This window comes from Kogia breviceps, chromosome X, assembly GCF_026419965.1.
Source record: "Kogia breviceps isolate mKogBre1 chromosome X, mKogBre1 haplotype 1, whole genome shotgun sequence".
NCBI lineage: Eukaryota > Metazoa > Chordata > Mammalia > Artiodactyla > Physeteridae > Kogia > Kogia breviceps.
Genome location: NC_081330.1, coordinates 74597797 through 74621812, shown reverse-complemented (window position 1 = coordinate 74621812; position 24016 = coordinate 74597797). Strand labels below are relative to the sequence as shown.

General features: G+C 53.8%; 1 protein-coding gene across 3 annotated transcripts in view; it reads left to right on the top strand.

Annotated features, from left to right (window-relative positions):
* STARD8 (StAR related lipid transfer domain containing 8) overlaps nucleotides 1–17526 on the top strand; it is a 58988-nt gene extending 41462 nt beyond the window's left edge. For 2 of the 3 annotated variants that reach the window (XM_067023121.1, XM_059051478.2), the window contains exons 2-14: nucleotides 3901–3972; nucleotides 6184–6265; nucleotides 7459–7522; nucleotides 8762–10152; nucleotides 10844–11017; nucleotides 12006–12165; nucleotides 12642–12840; nucleotides 13243–13453; nucleotides 13721–13835; nucleotides 14117–14341; nucleotides 15336–15553; nucleotides 15654–15830; nucleotides 15973–17526. In XM_067023121.1, coding sequence (XP_066879222.1) covers nucleotides 7466–7522; nucleotides 8762–10152; nucleotides 10844–11017; nucleotides 12006–12165; nucleotides 12642–12840; nucleotides 13243–13453; nucleotides 13721–13835; nucleotides 14117–14341; nucleotides 15336–15553; nucleotides 15654–15830; nucleotides 15973–16090 — 3045 coding nt within the window. In that variant the 5' untranslated portion in view covers nucleotides 3901–3972; nucleotides 6184–6265; nucleotides 7459–7465 and the 3' untranslated portion in view covers nucleotides 16091–17526. The remainder of the gene's footprint in view (nucleotides 1–3900; nucleotides 3973–6183; nucleotides 6266–7458; nucleotides 7523–8761; nucleotides 10153–10843; nucleotides 11018–12005; nucleotides 12166–12641; nucleotides 12841–13242; nucleotides 13454–13720; nucleotides 13836–14116; nucleotides 14342–15335; nucleotides 15554–15653; nucleotides 15831–15972) is intronic. The other variant, XR_010838575.1, reaches the window with a different exon arrangement.
* The last annotated feature ends 6490 nt before the right edge of the window (nucleotides 17527–24016 follow it).

The following is a 24016-nucleotide window of genomic DNA, read 5'->3' as shown; positions in this document are numbered from 1 at the left end:
AAACTGCTGGAATCTGCACATCTGGACACAGAGGCAGGACCAGGGGCCACAGACATTCCTCCTTCACTCGCCTCAGCCTACCCAGTGTCACTCTTCCTGCCAGGCACATAAGGCAATCCTCAGTCTGGGCTGCCTGGGCCCCAGCCCCAGGTGGATTGACTTTCCTGGGCGTAGGTGGTCACTCCTGGCCCCAGCCTGGGCAGGCTGGGATGGGTGGGAGGGACAAAGCGAAGCACCTTAGCTCAGCCCTTAATCACCAAGACCTACGTCCTTGACTGCTCCATCTGGGAGGGAGCCTCAGGGCCTCTCAGCCTTCCATGAGGTGGTGTATTGTCAGGAGCCAATGTCGCTGACATCCTGTTGGGTAATAACCCATTACATTCTCCAGATTCCTGCCAGGGAGGGCTGCTGGGGATTCATTCGGAGCCCTGCTTCTAACTCCTTGGCTCCTTTGTCTTTTGGAGTTATTGTGGCCTCTTTGAAACTTCTGCCTCTTAATCTCACTTCCTTGAGCCATCTGGCTCCAATTCTGACAGACATATAGATGCAGCCACTTTCCAGACCCAGAAGAGAACACTAGCTGAGTCTCTTTCTCCAATTTTCTCTTTTTCCTTGGGACCCTTCAGTCAGTGTGGGGAAGGAACTCTCTGTTGAATGCTTGGTACAATGTGCCAGGTGCTTTTTCTCTCTGGTATTTTATTTAATGTTCTCAGTAGCTATTAGAAATGGATTCTATTATTCTCATTTTACAGAGGAGAATACTGAGTCATAGGTTAAACAACTTGCCCAAAGTCAGAGAGCTAGTGACTGGCTAGTCAGAGAGCTAGTGACTAACCAGGATTGGAACTCACACTTGTAACTCCACTAGACCAGAAGGGGCAGAAAAAAGTTTGGGGGCCTGGAGGTGGTTCCTTTGAGTCTAAGCCCTTTGTTTATCTGGCATCTGGAAGGTGCCATAATGCAGTGGAAAGAGCGCTGGACATGAAATTAAAAGATCAGGGTCATAGTCTCAGTTGTGACACTTAACTCTGTGACTTGGTAAAGTCCCTTGGGCCCTTTCCAGTCCATACTGTAGCTTTTAAAAAATACCGATTTGGAGAGTCTCACCACAGATTAATTAAACAGGCCTCCGGGGATGGGGCCCCGGGGGATTGGTATTTTTACAAAGCTTCCTAGCTGACTCTAACATGCATCCAAGGGTGAAAAGCCCTGAGCTAGGTGATTTATGCCAGCGCTTCTCAAACTTGAATGTGCATGCAGACCATCTCAGGACCTAGTTAAATGTAGATCCTGATTCAGTAGGTCTGGGATTCTGCCTTTCTAACAAGCTCCCAGGTGATGCCAGTGCTGCTGGTCCAGGGATCACGCTTTGAATAGCAGGGGCTACAGGCCTCTACATAGGAATGAAAAAACTTGGCGCCCACCTGAGTGAGCTGGTCCCCTTCCTGCCAACCCTGGCCAGGGCCGCTGCTGAGCATTAGGGGAGTGGGCAGCCTGCCCTTCTGCCACGGGACTTGTGACTCAGGCAGGAGGCACAGATGGGTAAGATCAGGACTTCATCACTGTACTCTTCCACCACCTCCAGGCTCAGGAAGGGCAGACTCCTCTCTCCTCCCCCCCCTCCTCCTTGTTCTGCCTCTAGCCACGAGTGACCGAGGGCTGCAGTGGTCTTCAAGGGTGTGTTCTTGACATGCAGACCTGTTCCTGGAGACTGGCTCCCCTGCCTTGGGTGGCCATTCTAGACCTGTGGCCCTTTAGAGGTCACTGTCTCCTTATGTATCTGCCTTTCTGGAAACTCGGACCTGGTCCTTCCTTTGCACCTTCCCTTTGTCCTAATGACAGGAAAGCAGAGCTGGTTGCCTGGAGGGGCTCTGAGGACAAGGATGGGCCTTTTCCCGGGGGCATGGTAGGAGCAGGAGACAGGGAAGTGGCTGTGGCAGCCGGCTCAACTGTCCTAGCAGCAAAACCATGTCCCTCAAATGCTGCCTGGGCTGGTGTGAAGTCCCTTTGGGCTACATTTACCACATCCTGAGATCATCACTGGCCTAGAGACCTGGATCATTTCCTGGGCTTGCATTGCCCCCTGCCAGAGGGGCTGAGGTATTGCTAGCTGGGCTCTGTGGGAACAAACACTTTCCAGTACCTCTCAGAGGTCCTGGTGATTCCTAGATTTCTATCATAGGTTAGAAGGTTGTAGTGACATAAAACACACACACGTGTGCACACAGATGCAGGTGCGTGCACAGACCGAGGGACCTGTGGGGGAGTGTGCACAGGTTCATGGTCCCATGCTGATCTATGTGGATCATGGACATGAGCAGACTTGGCCACAGTTACATGCAGAGACAGATGCTGGGACAGCAGCGACCAACGCACATGCTTTCAGAAATGCACAAGTGTTTATCCCCACCCCACCCATTTGCCCCCAAAGCCCTCAGGGGCTCCAGAAGCTTCAGAGCCTTCTCTTTTGCCCCATCGAATCCTCATTAGTGTGCGACCCTTGAGGAGCCTGTTATTTCTTCTGACCGACTTCCACCTTCCTGCACTGTTCCCTCCCTTGTCTACCCATCTAGCATCTCTGAAATACCTTTTTTGTCCTTTAATTTATGATTCCTGGCTACCAGAATCTCATCTTGGCTTTCCTTGTGGGAGAGCACTGGGGAGAGAGCTCTTCCTGTCTTGGAGAAACCCCACCAGTCTCCTTGGAGTCTCCTGGTCACAGGCACTAAGGAAGTAGAAGAAATATTTGGGGCCAGACTCCGTGGGAAGAGAAACTCTGCTGAGCCAGCAGCCTCTCTGTGCCCCCAAGTACAATGCCAGGTCCCATGTTCCCAGCCCCACTGATTCCTGGTACCACCTGGGTAGGGAACTGGCCAGTCCCAGGGCTCTGCTTCAGGTACTCAGCCTACCATGGCCAGGAGGACCTCCTTTGTGGCTTCGGTCCAGCTGCAAGTCTCCACTGAGGCTGGCAGGGGTGCCCCACCCTGTGCCAGATGCTCTCAGAGCAGAGGTGGGAGGCTAACCCAGCCATTGCCCTCCAAGAATCCCATAGGCCAGCACTGTCAGCTTGGCAAGCAGCATTGAGTTGTGCCACAAAGAGGCCAAGCCACGGGAGAGTGCCGGAACAGTCCTGGGAGGCCCCGTGGGGAGGGAGGGCTGGGACTTGGTGAATGGTGGGGGAGGGAGCACACTGGGGAAGCTGCCATGTTAGCAGTGACATGGAACCCTGAGAAGGAGTCAGACTGAGCTTGGACTCCGGCCCCTGCACTCTACTTTGTCAAGTGTGAGACTTGTAGATGAGCCCTTCCTTTCTGAGCCTGTTTGGAGATATGTAAAATGGGCATATTAAAATCTGCACAGCTTATGGTGTGTGTTAAATGAGATTTGCTTATCAGGGTGCTGGGGAATGTTAGGTATGATGATAGGAAAGAGAATAATAGCTGTTAAACATTGTGTATCCCTAGCTGTACTAGGATGGTCTATCTATTTGGGTCATGGAAGGGGGTAGCTCCCCGGGGGTGGTGGGAGGTGAAGACACAGCAGTGGTTTCTTCCCCTGGCAGTATTCCTTGACCCCAGATGTTCCTGGGAGTTGCTGCTGCTGGTGGTCCTGTTCTTGGGCAGGTGTGGGAGAGTGGGAGGTGGATTGGGACAGGCAGGTAATGAAGCATAAGAGAGGTGTCCCAGCACATCCCGGGAGTAGGGTTTGGGGAGCAGAGGGGAAATCCTAGCTGTGACATGGAGTGAATGTGCCAGCCTCTTTGTGCTTTTGTTGTCATTTCTAGGTCACCAGAGCTATAGGTACCTCCCTACTGGAGGTGCAGGGGTGCACACCAGGGTGGCTTGGCGCCAGCACCCCCTAATCTCCTTTCTCTGTCTCTCTCCCCCTCATCTGTTTTAGAAGCTGAGGCCAAAAAAGCATGCAGGTGGCTCCGAGCGACAGGATTCCCTCAGTATGCTCAGCTTTTTGAAGGTAAGGCCACTCAGTGGCTCCCCCTTCCCCACCCCCAAACTTGCCTTATCCCTCCATTTTTCAGCTGGAAAATGGGGTCCCTCAGATCTTTTCTTCAACCACACAAAAAGCTGCGTACCCTGGTCCTGCTCCCGTAGTTACAACCTCTCTCCTACACCATCCTGTCCTCTCTCCTGCACGCTCATCAGCTCTCACAAGCTCTGCAGTCACCCATGTGTTAAAGTATCTTGTCTCAAGCTGGGCTGCTGCTTTGTACCACCACATCTGCTTTGCACTGTTTCTGAGAACCCTATTTACATAGATGCAACATGGAGGGTGCACCCTGGCAGCCCTGCTTTCACCTTCCCTCCCCATGACCTTATTTCTTTGCTTTCCTTCATTTTTCTGTTTTTCTCTAGAGTTGTTCATACTTGCTGTTTTCAGTTCCCCTCTTCTTCCCACACCCGCACTGTACCCTGGCTTCATCCCTACCTCGCCAACAAAACAGCCCTTGTCAAGTTCACCAGAGATCTCCATGTGGTCAAATTCAGCGGTCACTTCTCAGTCCTGACTTAGTCTCTCAATAGCATTCAGCACAGTTGGCCACTCACTTCAGCTCCTAGAATGTCCTCTTCTCCCGGCTGTCTCTCTGGCTGCCACTCTCAGTCTCCTTAGCTGACTCGGCTTCCTCTAACTGCTCCTAGTTGTTAAGGGTATCCCAGGGCTCCATCCTGGCCCCTCTTCTTGCTCGACATTTCTCTCCCAGGAGATCCTTGTCCAAGTACCATGTATATTCTGATGACTCCCCAATGCCTCTCTGTCCAGACCTCAGTCCCAAGCTCCAGATTCATCTCTTCAACTCCGAATTCAGTATCTCTGCTTAGCTTTCTGACAGACGTCTCAGATATCACCACCTGATGGCACCACCACCACTTAAGCCCCACATCCAGGCATCATCCTCCATTCCTCTTTTCCTTTGTCCGCATATCTAACCCTCCAGCAAGTCCCTTCTCCCTCCAGAATATATCTTGAATCCATCCACTTCCTACCACCTTCACTGCCACAGAGGTGTGACCTGCTTGCCTGGCCTAGTGCTGCAGCCTCCTTTCTGTGCTCCGTCCTCTACTCTGAATGCACAGCAGCTGGAGGGACCCTGGGAGTGCAGGCCTGACTACACAAAGCAGTTACTCTGCTTTGTGTTACTCCTCCACTGGCTTCATAGCACACCCAGAATGAAGTGAGCATCAGCACTTTTTTCCCGCCAATGAGACTGCATCGTCCAGCTTCCACATACTTCTCTCTGCTTTGCTCACTACTCTCTGGGCTGCTTTCTACCACTTGCTCACACCAGGCTCTAGCCCTCCCTGGAGGCTTAGTTTTGGTCCTGCCTGGGACTTTCTCCCAGGCTCTTTGCACGGCTGACCCCTTCTTGCTCTTCAGGGCTCAGCTCAGAAGTCACCACCTTAGCAAGGCCTCTCTTTACCCCATCACCCTGGCTCATGTCTTTGCTAGCATTTATAATTGCATAGCTTGTTTCTCTCACATATTGTTCACTCTCTGTTGCCCCTGTGACAATGTAAACTCCATGTAGGCTTGGATCATTTTAGTCTCATTCACTGTTGTGTCCCCAGTGCCTGGCACAAAGTCGATGCTCAATTGATAATAGTAAATGAGTCCGTGGGCTTGTTTTACCAGTAAGGCAGAGAGGTGTGGGATTTGGGGGATGCTCTTTCCTTTTCCCCCACTCCTTCCTCTTTCCCATCCTCTTCCCAGACCCCAGGGAGTGGGTACCCTTGCTCTGAGCAGTAGGGGAAGCAAGGTGTTGTTTGGCTGCACATTGTCCTTGCTCTCTCCCTGGTCTCCCTGGTTCACCTTGGGTCAGGGAAGAGGTTCCCTGTCTGAGCAGCCCAAGATGCAGAGGGGACTGGAGGAGCCCAGATGGGCTCTTGGCAGCAACTCAGGGCCTCTAGCCTGCCGTCCCCCATAGACCTGCCAAAACTGACTGATGGGTCCTCTTGTCCAGCTTGACCCTCCTATCCTTTCCTTGACCTTCCCCCAACGGCCAACCATGAGCTCCCTTGGGCCCCTCCTTCACTGCAGCCTTTCTCCTGCTCAGCTCTCGCCTGCCTGCCTCCCCACTTCCTGGGCCCCTTTCTTCTCACTCAAGGGTCACTAGCACTGAGTTTCTAACCTGCCACCCTCAACTCATCTTGGCTTTTCTCTGGCATACAGAAGGTTCGTTTCCTGTGGATATTGGCTCTGTGAAGAAGGATCACGGTTTTCTGGACGAGGACTCTTTGGGGGCCTTGTGCAGGTAGGGGTGCTAAGGGCCAGACATGGGAGGTCAAGGGCCTGGCTTGAGGCTTCCTCATGGGAAAAAGCAATCCTTGTCCCCTCTGACAGAGGAGGAGCCTGCCTATTAACAAAGCTCATCTGCTGCAGTCACGCTGTTCACTCTGTCTACTGTGTCTGTGACATCCTCACCCACCCAGGCACTAGAAAGCCAAGGTCTAGCCTTGATTCTTTTTTCCCTTCAGTTAGAGCCTCCAAAAATTCCTCTGGTTTGTCCCCTCTCTACTTGTTTGAGGCCAAACCACGACTTCTTGGATTCATCCTCCTAACTGGCCTTCCTGCCTTCCGGCTCTGCATTCCCCTCCTTGCTCTGATCCAGCCTCCCTATAGCCACCAGAGTCAGCTTCCCAGTGGGTGCTCCTCTGCTTCAAATGTCTTGCTGTCTGCAGGGAGAAGTCCAAAGCTTTTTTAGCATGACACCTGAGGCCTTTTGCAACCTGGCTTTGACTGACCTTATCAGCCTCAGTCCTCCCCTCACACACACACACTGGTCTGTTTACTGACCATTTCCCTCTACATTGTCACAGGCTCTTATCGAAGCCTGGTATATGACTTCCTGTTTCTCTCTCCCTCTGAATCCTATTTCTGTTCTCCAGTGAGTCTTCCCTGACTGCATTCCCCTGCCTTCATGGAAGTTCCTTGCCCCACCCCCTGTGTGCCTCCTGTGCCTTCTGTCTACTCTGTTTTTGAACATGTCCCATCTCTGTAGTGGGTTTTTCCACATCTACATGTTCCCAGAGGGCAGAGCCCATAATCTCCACAGCATCGTGTCTGGCACTGAAACCTTCATGAACACGGGGACTTGGGAGAAGTTTTTTGTTTGTTTGTTTGTTTGCAGTACGCAGGCCTCTCACTGCTGTGGCCTCTCCCGTTGCGGAACACAGGCTCTGGACGCACAGGCTCAGTGGCCGTGGCTCACGGGCCTATCCGCTCCGCGGCATGTAGGATCTTCCCGGACCGGGGCATGAACCCGTGTCCCCTGCATCAGCAGGCTGACTCCCAACCACTGCGCCACCAGGGAAGCCCTTGGGAGAAGTTTTGATGTCTTGGGCACGCAAAGCAGTGGGTGGCATCTTGGGAGTGTCTTGGCAGGCTATGCCTTGCAGGCTCTGGGGCTTGGGACCCTTGAGTGAACCTTGCTTTGTTTCCTTGCAGGAGGCTGATGACCTTGAACAGTTGTGCCTCGATGAAACTGGAGGTTCATTTTCAATGCAAGCAGGTGAGTTAGGACAAGAGTAGGCTCTGTGGTCTTGTGGTACCATGGGGAACCCAGGTCAAACAAAAACCACTTATGAAACTAGCTCCAGTGTCCTGTGAGTCTGGGCTGTCTGGAGCGGTGCCTTGCTCCAGCCTGGGAGTGGGGTGTAGGGGGCTGTGTGAGGCTGCTGGGTTTTGGTGAGCCTGGTCTCAAAGTTGGGGTGTGAGAACAAGTACCCTGGCCCGCAGCCTTACCCACCCCCCTCAGCCCACCCCTCCCTCCTGGACTTACTAATAACCTGACCTAGTGATGGCCGTCCCTCAGGGAAATCCATCTGCCTACACTGCTCTGTGATGGCAAAAAATCCTTGACTAGGGGGCAGAGACAGAATAATGTGATGGAAAATCATGGCCTATATGGTCTTAGAAGTCAGGATCCCCAACCTCACCCCACAGGGTCTTACCCCACTGAGCCTCATTTTCTCCATCTCTGCAGTGAATTGGGGGTGGCATTAATAGCCTCCAAAGGCCTTTCTGACTCCGCCAATCTGGGATTGTAGAAATGGAGAGGGCTCTTGGTCTGCATGTAGCCCTGGAATGTGGGCTGGATGAACCCATCCTTCCCTGGGGTCAGGCTTTGTGGCTTTTCTCTGGAGCTTTTTCTACCAGAGTCCTGTCATCTCCAAGTTGCCAGAGCACTGGCCCGGGAAGCAGGAGACACCTGGTGGCTGGTCCCAGCTTTGCACTGACTTTTCAGTAACCTTGGACAAGCCTCTTCCCCTCTCTGGTCCTCAGTTTCCCCACTTTGCAAATTAGAAAACTAGAAAATCTAAAATATCCTTTCTAGCTCTGCCATTCTGGGATTCTAATCTAAGAGTATAGGCTAGAGACTCACTGGGAGGCTGCTGAGAACAGGAGGTCAAGATGCTTGGATTCTAGCCCTGGCTCTGTCACCGACTTACTGCAGACATTGTATGACCTTGGGCAAGTGGCTTCTCATTTGTTTGGGTTTCCCTATCTGTAAAATGGGGAGGAATTTGATTGATCAGATGACCACTACCCTCCATCTGGGCTTCCTCCATGACTCCTAGCTTCTTCTAGCAATCCCAGAGCCAGTTCCCCCTTCCTAGGATGTGTTCTCAGCTAGAGAGCAGGGCCCTTTGCCCCAAAGTCCCCCAAGAGTTTGGAGGCAGAGAGTGGGGCCCAAGCAAGGGCTTGTGGGCTGGACACCTCTGACCCCACCCTGTGGCACCCTTCCCAGAATGAAGACTCAGAGGAGGAAGAGCATTGTACCGTCAGCAACCACTGGGCCTTCCAGCGAGAAAGTAATCGCTGGTCTCATGTGGGCTCCTCTGACCTGCTGGCCCCACCGAGCCCTGGCCTGCCAGTGACCTCCAGCTGTGAGAGCGTCCTCACTGAGCTTAGTGCCACCTCCCTGCCAGCCATCACTGTGAGCCTACCACCCGAGCCAGTGGACCTGCCCTTGCTACGCTGTGCTCCCAGCCCAAGTGGTCGGCCCTTCCTCAGCCCCACTCAGGACCAGGAGACTCCACAGGACAAAGCCAAGAAGCACCCTTCCCGGAGCTTCCTCAAGCACCTTGAGTCTCTGAGGCGGAAGGAAAAGGGTGGCAGCCGGCAAGCAGAGCCAGAGCGTAGCTCAGTCACCTCAAAGAAGGCCACCAAAGCCGCCTCTTTCCGAAGTCGCCGTGGCTTCCTCTACAGGGCCAAGAAGCGGGCGGCCACCTCAGCCAGTGGCGGTGGCACTGAGACCCAGAGGGCCTGGGAGGCCTGGCCTGTGGCCACATTCCAGCATCCTCAGCGGGCACACTGGGGTGACTGCCTGGTGCACGTGCCCAGGGACCACAAGCCAGGCACATTCCCTCGCTCCCTGTCCATTGAGAGCCTGTGCCCTGAGGATGGACACCACCTGGCAGATCGGCAGCCAGGTAGCTGCTGGGGCTATGAAGGGCGCCGGGGCTCCTGTGGCTCCACGGGCAGCCACGCCAGCACCTATGACAACATGCCTGAGCTGTACCCAGCTGAGCCTGTCCTGGCTGGTGCCGAGGCTGAAGAGGAGGAGGAGGGTGGGGACAGCTACACTCACCTGGATGACATCCTCCAGCACGTGTGGGGGCTGCAGCAGCGGGTAGAGCTCTGGTCTCAGGCCATGTACCCAGACCTGGGGCCTGGAGATAAGGAAGAGGAAGAAGAGGAGGAAGCCACTTCATCAGTAGAAATAGCCACCAGTGGAGTGGAAGGTCAGACCGATGAGGCTCGGGCCCAGGGAGAGGCTCCAGCCCTCAGGGAGTCCTCAGCCCTGGGCCCGGCGGATGTGCAGCCAGGAGTCCCGGCTCAGGCTCAGGCCCCAGATGAGGCTGCGCTCCTGGCACTGGCAGAGGCTGGGCCCCCCGGCTTGGCCCAGGGTCATGAGCAGGAGGCAAATTCAGGCGGGGAGCCCACATCTGCCTCCAGTCTGTCTGTGGAAGAAGGGCACTCCATTTCTGACACTGTGGCCTCCTCCAGTGAGCTGGACAGTAGCGGGAACTCCACCAGCGAGACTGAGGCCACAGGGTCCCCGGCTGGACTCCAGCCATCAGCACCCCGTGAACGACGAGATTCAGGTGTTGGGGCCTCACTTACCAGACCCTGCAGGTGAGAGTTCAGGGTAGGGGTGGGGCAGGGCTTCTGTTGTCCCCCTCTCTCTCTTTACCCTATCTCCCTGTCCCTCTCCCTCCCTTCATCTCTTCCCCTACCTCCTTTCTCTCTTCCCTTCCTCTTTCCCTCCTCACCCCCGCAAGCCAATTTCTTCATCACAAGGTACAGGGGCAAGTTCTTAGGGGCTGAGTGATTGCCAGCTGGCAGCCACTCCCAGAAGAGAAATAGAAAGAGTAATGGGATCAGGAATCTGGAATGTGAGGTTCAGGACCTGCCTCTGCTATGGCCTTGCGCAAACTGTGGCTCCTTTTGGGTCTCAGTTGCCCCATGTGTAAATCAAGGACATCACAGGAGATGGTCTCTGATCCCCAGCTTCACTATTCTGGGTTTCTCAGAGCAGCCCCTCCACTGCAGTCTTGAAAGGAAGGGGGACTGATACTGTTTGCTGGCACTAGATGGACCTGAGCTCTGTGCCACCCTTCCTGACAACATCTGGCCGCTGTGTAGCCCTGGAAACCAAGACTAAGCTTTCTCCACCCTGGGGCCCAGCATCAATGCTGACAGTGGTCTCTTCTCCTTGTATATTTTTTCTTTTGGGGAAAAATAAAAAGACCAGAAGAACACAATTCTGCTAAGGTTTACTGAAACCTGCTCCTCTGGCCTTCTCTACCCCCTCACCCCTCACCAGGAAGCTCCGTTGGCACAGCTTCCAGAACTCCCACCGGCCCAGCCTCAACTCGGAGTCACTGGAGATCAACCGGCAGTTTGCCAGCCAGATCCACCTCTTGCACAAGGGCTCACTGCTGCGGCTCACTGCCTTCATGGAGAAGTACACTGTCCCCCACAAACAGGGCTGGGTCTGGTGAGTCCTGGGCCATGGTGGGCGCCAAGCTGCTCATCCAAGTCCTGGATCCCTCTCTGCCCCCACTCCAGGGCCCTGGGAGGGTCCCCCTCAGAAGGTGGGTGCAGGCAGATGGAGCCCCTAGTCCAGTGGAGTGGTGGGATGTGCCAGGAGGCTGGAGAGGTCAGCGTGGCTCTGGGTGGCAAATGTATGTCTGTGGGGGATGCACATGGGATTCACATGAGTGTGTGCCATGAATGAGGAGGGGTAGGGTGGGGGTAGGGACCCCAGGCCCCCCAGCTATACTTCCTCCATCCCAATTTCCATGCTGCCACCAGGGAGATTGTCCTAATATGCATCTTTGGTGGTCACTCTCCTGACAGATACCCTCCTGTGGCTCCCCATTGCCAAAGAATACGGTCCAGTTTCCTTCCCATCATGATCCTTTCACGTTCCAACCCCGCCTCATCTGTCAGGCTCTTTAGTCCGCCATACCCAAGCAACACCACCATACAGGCCAGCAGACTAGTTGCCCTACTCTGAATGCACCATGCTCTTGTTCCTGCCTCTTTGCCTTTGCCCATGCTGTTCTCTCTGCCTGGAAAGTCTTTTTCCCATTTATCCGCTGGGACAAGGCCTACCCATCCCTTAAGAGCCAGCTGAATTTCCACCTTCTCTCTGAAGCCTTCCCTGACCCCCTAGGTACATACAATTCCCCTCCCACGTGGGTCTTCCCCTAAGTTCTTGGCCCACTCCTGGCCACATGTATTGTCACTGCCTCTCAATGCAGTCATCTCCTTGACCAGACTGAGAGCTCCCTGTGTTCCTCTGGGACTCCCTAGGACTGGGCCCAGAGCAGGTGCTCGATGAATGTTGCCTCTGGGGAGATGGCATGTTTCTTACCCTGCTCACCCACACCTGAGTCCCCCAAGACTGCAGACAGAGTCTCCAAGCTGTGTCTGGGCCTACCCCATCCTTGTTCCTGATCTTTTGTCCCTCCCCCAAACAGGTCAGTGCCCAAGTTCATGAAGAGGAACAAGACACCGGACTACCGGGGTCAGCATGTGTTTGGGGTGCCACCCCTCATCCATGTGCAGCGCACAGGCCAGCCACTACCCCAGAGCATTCAGCAAGCCATGCGCTACCTGCGTAGCCAGTGCCTGGACCAGGTGAGGCCTTCTGGGGAGCACAAAGAGAGGTGGTGATGGGAAGGAAGTCCAAGGCTGAGGGATTAGGGAGGGGAGCTGCTCTGGCCTTCCCCCTGGTTTGGGCTGGCCCACCAGAGACTTTTCCTATCCTCAGGAAGGCCCAACAAGGATGGACCTAAAGCTCCCTTCTGCCTGGCTCTGTGCCAGCTTTTTTCTGGCCCAGGCGCATTAACCCCCACCTTCCAGGAGCCCTCCTTAGCCTAGGTCCTCGTTTTCCTACTTATCTCCACTAAAGCCATCTTTATCCTTGGCCGCAAGGCTATAAAAACCCTTCTCTTTGGTTTTGCCATTTCTCTCCTACCCTGCCCAGCAGGAAGCTTGCCAGGCTTGGATGTCTCTGGGGTGGCCTACACTCCTAACACCCGGTTTAGGGCTGGCCTCACAGTCTCCCTCCCACCCCTGCATGTCTCCCTCTCTCCCTCCCCTGCATGGGCCAGGTGGGCATCTTCCGCAAATCCGGGGTGAAGTCCAGGATCCAGAACCTGCGTCAAATGAATGAGACCTCCCCCGACAACGTCTGCTATGAAGGCCAGTCTGCCTATGATGTGGCTGACCTGCTGAAGCAGTATTTCCGGGACCTGCCTGAGCCAATCTTCACCAGCAAGCTCACTACCACTTTCCTACAGATCTACCAGCGTGAGTCTCCTGCACCTATCCTCAGTAACCTGCCAGGTTCTCGGCCTCCCTGAATCCTAGGGCTTGTGGAGGATAAACCTTGTGCAGGCAAGTGTAGCTGCGCCCTTGAGCTCAGTGGAAGATTTACTATGCCGAGTTGGAAAGGTCCTTAGAGAGACCACATTCTATTCCCCAAACCCATTATATGGACTGAGGCCCTGAGGAATGGCAGGGACTTCCCCAAGCTCACTCTTCACATTACAGCTGGGCTTGACCTAGCACCCAGAGACCTCCCAGGGTCCACCTTCCCCCTCACCCACTTCCCCTTGGGACCACTGTGCCTTCTGCATTCCTGGAAGCAGGAAGCTTGCTGCCAGAGGCTCTTGGGGAATAAGGAAGCCCTTCTGTCTGCCTTCCTCACAGTCCTCCCCAAGGATCAATGGTTGGCAGCTGCGCAAGCCGCCACCTTGCTGCTCCCCGATGAGAACCGAGAGGTGCTACAGACCCTGCTCTATTTCCTAAGCGACATTGCCTCTGCTGAGGAAAACCAGATGACAGCTGGTAACCTGGCTGTGTGCCTGGCACCTTCCATCTTCCACCTCAACGTCTCCAAGAAGGATAACCCCTCCCCCAGGTGAAACAGGGCAAGGCATGGCAGGGCCAAGCAGGAAGGGTTTGGGCCCCATTGGCTTTTTGGCCCTGGATGATTGGCACTGCAGTTCCCAGGCATCACCACAAGGGGCCAGCCTGACTCCTCAGGGACCCTGGGCTGGTTGGATGCTGTGAAGCAGGGTCTTCAAAAGGGCAGCAGGTTGTTTTGTGTTCAGGACTGGCAAACAGGCTTCTGGGGAGCTTGGCTTGTGCCCTCGTGCCAGCCTCTCTTCCTGGCCCTTCCCTCCAGGATCAAGAGCAAGCGCAGCCTGGTTGGCCGGCCAGGCCCTGGGGACTTGAGTGAGAACATGGCTGCCACCCAGGGCCTATCACACATGATCAGTGACTGCAAGAAACTTTTCCAGGTGAGTCACTCTAGGCCATGGTGCCTACTTCCCAGACCCGGCAGAACCAACTTGCATGACCTTTGTGCCCTAAGTCAGGGATAGGGCGCATCTTGACACATAATGCTTCAATGTCCTACTTTCAGCTCTTCCCCTACAAAGTTTTTCATCTACCACACCACAGTAGCCAGGTCTCTCCACTCCCTTAAAATGAACCTGGCAGACCCCGTGGGCTCTGGGACTGGGGGTCCCTGACTCTGCTGCTTCCCATGGCCCCCAGCCTGGTGTGTGTACTCTCCCAGGTGCCCCAGGACATGGTGCTACAACTGTGTGGCTCCTACAGTGCAGCTGAGCTCAGCCCTCCTGGCCCAGCCCTGGCTGAGCTGCGGCAGGCCCGAGCTTCTGGCATGAGCCTGAGCCTCTACATGGAAGAGAGCATCCAGGAGCTGCTGCGTGATGCCGCTGAGCGCTTCAAGGGCTGGATGAGTGTGCCAGGGCCCCAGCACACGGAGCTGGCTTGCAAGAAGGTGAGGACCACACTGCCCAGGGTGACCATGGGGCCGGGAGAGGGCAGAGTGCAGGCTGTGTGCAGGGATCCTCAAGGAAGGAGCTGTCCCCGCCCATCTCGCTGTGCTTCCGCCTGATACTTGGAGAATGTCAGCCAGCAGAGCAAGGACCTTAAGGAAGTGAGAAGCAAATGAGACCAGGGCTCTCTCTCAGGGAGCACCTGCCGGAATTATCTTCCCAAAAGCCCACTCCAGACATGTCACTACTTTTTGAGCTTCACCTGCCATCCCTACCTGCACTGCAGTCATGCTGAGCTCCTCACGTTTCCACCTTTGTGCTTCTGCCCCTGCTGTCCTCCTGCTTGGAAGGACCTGCCCCAAGCATTATATTTCCGCAGTCATTTTCAGCCCCAGCTTGATATGCCCCTTCTCCATTCAGAGCCTCTAGTCATGCCCCAGGCTGGAGGTGACTTCTCTCTGTCCTTCTCTTGGCACTAGCCATGTTCTTTCTTGGATTCTGATTATAAGTAAGACTGCAAGCCCAAGGTTTGCCATGGATAAACCGGTCATAGTAAAAGCTTCCGTACAGGGTCAGGGTAAGAAGCTTGCACAGGGCCTGGCACATGCAAAAGACTCAGGAACTGGCAGCTTTTGTTGCCATGCACGTGTTACACTTCCCACACTAGATGGGGAGTTCCTTGAGGATGACCACCATATTCAGTTCCAGAAATTCCAAGCACTGTGCCCATTGCTTGGTAGAGCCTAGTAGACCTCAGAGAATGTGTGTCCTGTCATCTCTTTGTGCTCTTGAGCAAGCGGAGGAGCAGAAATCTGGAAAGGAGAAAGAGGACAGGGAGCACAGGGCTGGCCTGTCTGGATCTGGCTGGGGTTAGCGGAGTAGTCCTGCCATCTTCCCTTGTTGGGGGCTGGAGTGAGGGCAGGCCGGGGCCCAGGGGTGGATTGGCAGTTCTCCAGCCCTGACAGCTTCCCCCATCCCCACTCCTGTGCCTCGCAGGCACCAGATGGGCACCCGCTGTGTGTGTGGAAGGCATCCACAGAAGTGGCTGCCCCTCCGGCCGTGGTGCTACACCGTGTCCTGCGGGAGAGGGCCCTCTGGGATGAGGACCTTCTGCGGGCCCAGGTGTTGGAAGCCCTGATGCCAGGTGTGGAGCTGTACCACTACGTCACCGACAGCATGGCACCCCATCCCTGCCGCGACTTTGTGGTGCTCCGGTGAGGAGCTTGAGCTGTCACCCTGCTGTACTTGGGGGACTGGGGAGGTGGGGTGGGAACCGGCGCCAGGAAGCTGAATGTGTGCGTCCCTTCCCCACAGGATGTGGCGCTCTGACCTGCCCCGTGGGGGTTGCCTCCTCGTCTCTCAGTCCCTGGATCCTGAGCAACCCGTGCCAGAGTCGGGAGTGCGGGCCCTGATGCTCACTTCCCAGTACCTCATGGAACCTTGCGGCCTGGGCCGCTCCCGGCTCACTCACATCTGCCGCGCTGACCTCAGGTACCAGGCCACCTCAGCCCTGCAGCCCCCCACCTCTACCCCATGCCCCTGATCCTGGGGAGCAAGTCCTGTCTTCCTTGTCCCTGGCAAGGGCTCCAGGGAAGAACCCACGGCTCATGCCTTCCTGCTTCTACTTCCCCAGGGGCCGTTCTCCTGACTGGTATAACAAAGTCTTCGGGCACCTGTGTGCCATGGAGGTGGCAAAGATCCGGGACTCCTTCCCGACCCTGCAGGCAGCTGGCCCTGAGACAAAGTTGTGAGCCTTGGCCTGATCCCAGAGTGGCACCACTCAGGCCCCCTGGCACCAGCGCAGTGAGGGGGAATGAGAGCAGAGCAGCCCCCGGATGGATGCTGCTTCCAAGGGTAGAGCCAAGGCCATGCGGTCGCCCTTACTTCCTGAAGCTCCTCCATATGTACAGGGAAGGAAAAGAGAATTTCAGTGTCCTGTCTCCACTCCACCTCCACCCCCAAACCTGTGTTCTGCCCTCCCGAGAGAGAGGAGTCATTTTTGGAGCAGGAAGATGGCTACTGCCCTTCAAGTCCAAGGAGCCACCAGTCACCCTGAAGCCTTCCCAGCTCCTCTGCCTGCGGGGTGAAGAGGCAGAGAGTAGTGTGTGCTCCTAGCTCTCTGCCATTCTGAGAGGCCAAGCCATCCTGTTTGGTGCTAGGGTCCCTTTGAGTTTGGACAGGAGGTTCTGGCAGTGCCTTTGGGCCCAACATTGGTCCTAAACTGGTTTTTGCAGAGAATTTGGACTGGAGTGGATGGGCACAGGGGCAGAGCACAGGGCAGCCCCAGCCACCATGAGCTGTTTGATTTGTGTAAATATGATGCTGATTTTTATGAGGCTGATTTAAAGAGGGGGCACTGATGGATTCCAGTAGGTGACATGACGATTTGGGATAGCTTGGGATGTGAGAGTGGGGGGAACCTTCCTTTCTCAGATCTCAAGAGACCAATGAACCAATCTTCCCTGACTCGGACCCCATATTTTATCTGCCACTCCCTGGGGTCCTGTGTAGCCACTGGCCATGCACTGCCATGTCTAGAGGGTAAACAGCCTCGCTCCCACCACACGGGCTGAGCAAAAGCAAATGGTGGTGAGGAGACACTATCTGTGTCCGCGTCTCTTTTCCTGCTCTTGCTGCCTGCGGTAGCAGGCTGATATGACAGTCCCTTCCTCCAGCAGAGACCTGGCCCCTGGTTCAAGCAGCCAGCCAGTCAGATGGAAGGGCATAATGTCATCGCAGCCTGCTGGGGCTTGATCCAAACCTGACCTATCCCACCCACCAACCATCTTGGTTCATGTGCAAAGTCAAATGCCAAACGCCAGCTGGTGCTTTATTATTATTTTTGGATGAATAAACTGGAGTGGGATGGGTTCCAGCCAGTCAGTTGTAATGTTTAAACCTATCTATCTATTTTATTTGTACCTGTAAATACTGTACAGTCAGAATATAAAAAATGTATTTGTGTATATATAGATACATATATATACACACACACACATCTATACACACACACACACACACACACACACACACATTCTATTATGAGTGTACCATAATCTGTTGGGTGGGGGAAGGGGTCTGGAAAGCCTCGGCGGGAAGGGCACATAAGACGAGACAGGGGAGGTGGAGAGCATGGTCCATGTGACCCCCCCCCCTAGTGGAACAATAAAGCATTCCTACAGATGCACTCTGTGTGGTTGTCTTTGCTGAGACGATGGGCCGGGGACAAGGGGCAAATTACAATGCAGTTTCGGTGTTAGGGTCAGAAGCTGTGAGTGTTACCAACGTAGGACTCGAGAGAGGCTGCAGGAGAAATGGGGAAGGCCTCAGCCTTTCTCTTAGGGAGATGATTTGGGCTGGGAGAGGCAGGATTCTGAGAAGCCAGGGCTTGGGCAGAAGCCACAAACCCTATTCCCTGACCTGACCAGGTCCCCTATCTGAGCAGCCCCCAACATGACCTCACACATCCTGACGATAGCCCTATGGAGGGATGCCTTTGCTATGCTGTCCTTTCTTCCCCTGCTGCACATGGCTCAAGCTGAAGGATGAAGAGTGGAGACCCAGTCTCAAGAGGCTTGGGGACCCTGTTCTACCCATAAGCCAGCCTGATACAGGTCTCAGTGCCTCAAGGCAGCCCCTGGTCTGGCTCCAGTGGCCGGCAAAGAGAGGTCCCTCATATAGACTTCCTGCTTTCTTTGCCACATTGCTGTAGCCATAAAATCCCCAAACCCCGAGGGGCAGCTAGAGAGAGAGTACAGGCTTTGCAATCAATCTGTTTGCATCCTTTGAGTGCTGTTGAGTAGCCTGGGGCAAACAAGTCCTGTTCTCTCTCTCTGAACCTCAGCTTCCTCTTGGGCCAAACAGTCCAGTGATCACCTCATCACAAGTCTGGCTCAGTAAGTGTTTAGCACTTACACTCGGTGTCTGTCAAGTCCCATTTCTCTGTCACCTTCTTCCAATCTCTTCTTCTGGGTTCAGCTCTACCTACATGTCTTTGGCCTTTCCTCACTGCTGCTGCCTGGGAGTCTTGGCTAAACCTGGAAGGGAGTGAGGTGGAGCAGAGAACCTGTCAGCCCCTTGACTTTGGGAAAACAGTGAAGGCACCGCGTGTGTGATGTAGGATGGGAGATCACTCAAGCAGCTCTAGTGTTAGGGGACACTGGTGTGAAGCTTGAGCCAGTACTTTTCAAGGCAGGCAGCTAGGGGAACTTCTGGCACAGGTACTGCCCCACCTGGTCATGGAAGAAGGCCATGGTGATGGTACAGAGGATACGGTTGAGCATGCTGTTCATGGGTGGCATGAAAATGCCAGGAGACAGAAAAGAGTTATGGAGGAGGTTCTTGGAAGGGCCAGAGAATTCCCCGTGTTTCAGCTCTGGACTCTGAGGCCCTGGACCAGTTGCCCAGTGTGGCTCCTCTATGTTTGGCATTTTAGGAGAGGTAGTACCAAGCAGGGGAGCTTCTCTGGGCCTTAGTGTTACCCCCCTGCATAAAGCAGAGGCTTCCATCCCTCCATCCTGGCATCTCTGCCTGGCCCACCATGCAGTCTGTGAATGGACTGCCATGGCTTATAGACATCGGAGTGGGTATCATGATGATGAGGCCGCCCAGGCTGCTCACTCCCACACTTGGCAGGCACCACCCATGGCCATTTCTAACCCTCAGTCTGGTACCTTGATCCACTTTGAGTTGGCCTTTCCCTGGTGCCAGAGAATTCTCACCCTCAAATTCCCAACCCCATTGCCTGTACGTTCTACTCTTATGCTTCTCCTGACTCAGTGAAACCAGGCTGTGGGTGAATCCCACGTGGGAACTGAACAATCTGTCCACGAGCATCAATCTATTATTTTCTAGTCTCCAGAGGCCTGTTGCCAGAGTGGCTGAGGTTAGATGGTAGACAAACCCAGGCTCAGAACTAGCTATATCATCATCTGGCTCTGTGACCTTAAGTGGCACATGTAACATTTCTGATTTGGTTTTCCTCACAGAAGATAAGGCTAGTGATTGTATCTTGCAAGCGTGTCATCTGGGTTAAATGAGCCAGCGATTGTGAATATGGCTACACAGTGCCTAGGACATGGTGGACATGAATAAATGGTAGTCTCCCCTGCCCTGCCGCCTCCCTGCCAGACTCTGTGGAAGGCTTGGACCTAGGTGGGTGGGAGTGGGGTGCATATGCATATCATTTCCTGATTTGCACCAAGGCCCTACCTACCCTTTTGGCTCCCAGACTACCACAACCTCGGCTTTCACCATTCTGGACACATCTACTTCTTCACCAGGCTCTAAATATCCTAGTGACCTCTTTACATCCTAACTACTGATTGGTTTTCACTCTACTTCCTCCTTGAGAATTTGGCCCCATGGCCTTATCTTTAGTCTTGAAGCCTTCCTTCCTTATCCTGTCCTCTCTGCCTCACCTTGCTCATTAGGGACCTCGCTGACATCCATTGTTTCAGTTTACACCTCTGTGCAGATGCCGTCCCCCGCCCCATCACTACCAAGATCTCCATCACTTCCTTTGGCTCTGGCCAGTATTTATCACTGCATGAATGGACCTTTGCACATGGAGGCCCCACCTGCATAACAAACTTAACAGGCCCAAGCCAAACTCACCATCTTCCCACACAGTCTTCTCCCTGCTGCCTGCTCTGTCTCAATTCGTGGTACATGTTATCTTCCTGGCTGCACAGCTCAGGTCCCTAAATCAGCCATGATCTCTCCTTCTTTCTCAACCAATGCATCCATCCACCCATTCAAATTCTCACCCATTCTGCTATTCAACAAGTAGTTGTGGAACGTCTGTTTTATGCCAGACTATGCTGAGGCACAGAGAATACATTAGTGAACAAGACTGGTAAGATTCTCACCTGCCTTTAGTGCACATTCTAGTAGATGGGTGAGTGGAGGGAGGTGGATGATAAACACACAAGCTAACTTCAGCTATTATAAGGGTGGTGAAGGCAATAAAGTAGGCTGAGGTAGTAGTGACTGAGCACTTACTCCAATAGGGTGGTCACAGATGGCCTTTCTAAGCAGGTTACATAGAAGCCAAGACCTGGGGAAAATGAATGGGCTATGCAAAGATCTAAGGTAAAGAGTTCTGGGCAGAAGAAATACTGAGCAAGTATAATGTCCTTAAGGTGGAGACAAAGTTGGCATTCCCAGGTCAGAGTGGCTAGGGTGCGGGGAGCAGGGGAGGGTGGGAGAAGATGGGGTCAGAGAGGTAGGAGCAGATCACGTGAGCCTAATGGGGAAGTAGCCACGTCTTGTTGAGTCTCCTTGCACGGTGTCCCCCTTCCAGCCCCTTCCCCAATGTCTGCAGGAGCCCAGTTCACATTGCATTCCTTTCCACCTGGATATTCGGGAAAGGCACTCATCTCTTGTCTCTCCTCTCCCACCCTTTTCCACCTATACCCAGTACCAGGTCAATCTTTCTAAAGTCGAGAGTCACCCTGTCTTTCTGACTCAAAAACTGTCAATGCCTCCACTTCCCCTCCCCCCACAATGCAGCCTTGACCTGTTCACGAAGTTTCTTCCCCCTTACCATCTGTTCTCCAGCCGTGTTCCAGGCATGCTCCCTTAGTTCCCTTTGCCAGGAGTGGAAGTAGGACTGTCTTGGACTCAGAGGACCCAGGTTCAAGTCTCAGCTCTGGCAGTTGTTAGCTGTGGGGCTGTGGGCAAGATATTTAAACTTTCAGGGCCCCAGTTTCCCCATACATAACTAAAATGAGGTTCAGAGAGATGTGTGAATTACTTAGCAAGGTAAGTTGATTATTGCAAAGTGCTATCACCGTCCAACCTCACCAGTATGGCAATAATACTCAATTCCAGTATGTCTCCACCATGAAGTCATTCCCAAAACTTCCAGCAAGGTTTGTTCTATCCCTCCTCTGAGTTGTCATTGCCCTTTGCATCTAAGACCTCCATCTTGCTGATGCCTCCTCTTAGGGTTCTTTGTGCACCAGTCACATTGCCTGTATCCTCAGTAGTTTGGGAGCACCTGGGATCCAGATCCTAGTGGGGTTCACCACTGAGTCCTTCATAGTGCCCAGTTCGAGGAGGCAGGGAGGCCCAGAGAAGGCATCTGGAGACACAGAAGTGGGTTCAAGTCCTGGTTCTGCCACTTCTTGGCAGTGTGAACTTGACTTTATGAGTCTCAGTTTTCTCATCTGTAAAATGGGTACAGGAATGCCTATCTCTCTAAGGTGTTGTGAGGAGCCCACATACCCAGCACAGTGCCCAGTACAGTCCTAGGCAGAAAGGGAGCATGTCATCACTGTTTATTGTGTAGCCTCCTTTACTCCAAGCCCTTGCACTATAAGCCCCCCACCCTCACCAACTAGGTTTGCCCCCTTCCAGGCTCAGCCAGCCTCTCCCAACCAACCTGCCCCTGAGCTCATGAAGTAGTTTTTGAGTGGAATTTTGTCACATAAAACTAACATCAAATGTACAAGCTCATCTCCTCCATCTAGTTTACGACATCCAGGACAGGGACCAGGTGAGAGGCATCTCTGTAGCCCCAGTGGCCAGCACCGGATCTGATCTAGAAGAGCCAGTGTCAGGGAGCTCAGGGAGTGTGTACTGAATGCAGTTAAATATTTGTGTGTAGGAGCAGGGAGACATGAGAGAACATGAGATGGGGGCTGTGAGTATAGGAAGGGGCCCTGGAGCTTAAAGGAACCTGGGGAAGAGTGAGTGAGGATGGCATCAAACTTCTGTCGCCCAGGAATGAACACGTGGATACTGAGCGCTGACTCTACACCAGGCCCTGTGCCATGTATTTCCCACGCAGGATATCCTTTAACCTCAAAAATCCCCTGTGCAGTGTTAGCATCCCCTTTCCCTGGATGAAGATCTGAGAGTCTGAGAGGCAAGGAGACTTGCCCTGGTGTCTACAGCAAGCAAGCAATCCAGAGTGAAGGGAAAGGATGCTCCCACCTCTTGCTGGTAGCGTCAGTGTGTCTGCCAGAACAGTGGGGAGGGAACCGGCAGTGGAAGGTTTGAGAGCTGTTGAACAAGGGAGGAAAAGCATTTGAGGAAAGCTGAGACCAGGACACAGTGCAGAGGGCCAGGGCTGCAGGGCTGCAAACTGGTCATGGAGGCTGCCTTCCTCTGCCCCAAGCCACCCCCGCAGCCTGCTGGGGGGTGGTCTGCCCTGTCCCTAGGATTCCTGCCCTGCCCGGGAGGGGCCCTAGGGTGGCCTTGGGCTGCCACAGCCTCTAGACAGGCAGATGGTGTCTCAAGCCAACAGGGAATGTCTGTGATTGAGCAGAAACCAGGGCCCCATATGAACTTTCATGGCCCTGCCTACTTTTGCCTTCGTGGGCCCTTCCTTCCTAAACAATATTTTAAAATATATTTTACAACTACATTGGTATAAAACTCAAATATTCTCTGGGCTGAACTAATCATTATATATTCACTGTTATTATAATCATTTTTTCTTCCGATGTTAAAATAAATTAAAATTAAAACATTTTCTTGGGCCCTAGATGCTGGACCTACACAACTAACAATAAGCTGGCCCTGGCAGAGGGCAGCACAGAAGCTATAAATCAGTAAAAACATCTCTGCTCATGGGGAGAGAGGTCCTGAGGCCTGAGCAGCTGGGTGTCCGTCTCTACACTTCACTTTGGGCACATTGAACACGAGTGACTGTGGACACCCCTTCTCATTTCCCAGCTCCACCCCAGCTACGCTTCCTAGTCCAGAGAGGCAAGCACGTTCCTGTCAGGGCCTCTAACTGGTTCCTATGGCCTTGGACCAACTTCTTGCTGGCAAATGCGAGTGATTTATTGCCCCAGGCTCCTGACTGGGAGGCAGAGCCCCTGGTTCCCAGCTTCCTCTCCTCTGAGGGGCCGGGGAAGAACTGGGCCCAACCTGAGGCTGGCCTCCTTCCAACCAGCCCCCCCCCCCGGGGATCAGCTGAACCAGTGGCTCCAGCTTGTCCCTGGAGTGGGACATGTTGTAGAGGTCACAGAAAAACACCAGCATAAACAAGCACTGCTTATGTAGGCAGAGGAAATGGCCATGTCTTGGCCTGTGACAGCTATATGAGGAGGGGAAGCAGAGATGAGGGGAGAGAAAGATTGGGGTTGTGGGGGCAAGGTGCTGAGAAGGGAGGCAGGGCCCAGGGCTAGGAGGGGGAACTACAGAAACGAAACCCAACCCCTCCCTCTTCAGTGTGGTTGACACAGCTCGCCTACCTGTTTTCTCATTACATGTTCACAAAACCCTGAAGGTAGGTACACTTTTATCCCCACCTCTGAGGTGCAGAAACTGAGGCTTAGAGAGGTGAAGGAGGGCACTTGCCCAACATTATACTCAACTAGGGATTCTCTGTTAGTGGTGGAGTTAGATTTGAACAAATTGGGTCTGTGTGATTCAGTGTTGTGTGGGTGAGAAGAGCTCAGTCAGTTAGGTGGTGGCAGAGAGGTGGGGGTGAGTGAGGCAGGAGAGCCTTTTATCTGTACACTTGCTTTGTTTCCCAAATACTCTGGGGTGGGTATCAGCATACTAGTAGCTGATGTTTACTATATGCCAAGCACCGCTTACATACTTTACATGTCTCTCCTCCTCTAGTGCTTAGTGTGCTTTGATTATGACAGGCACTGGGTTGAGTACTTTAAGTGTATTTGCTTGTTCACTTTTCACAACACTCCTGTGATGAATAG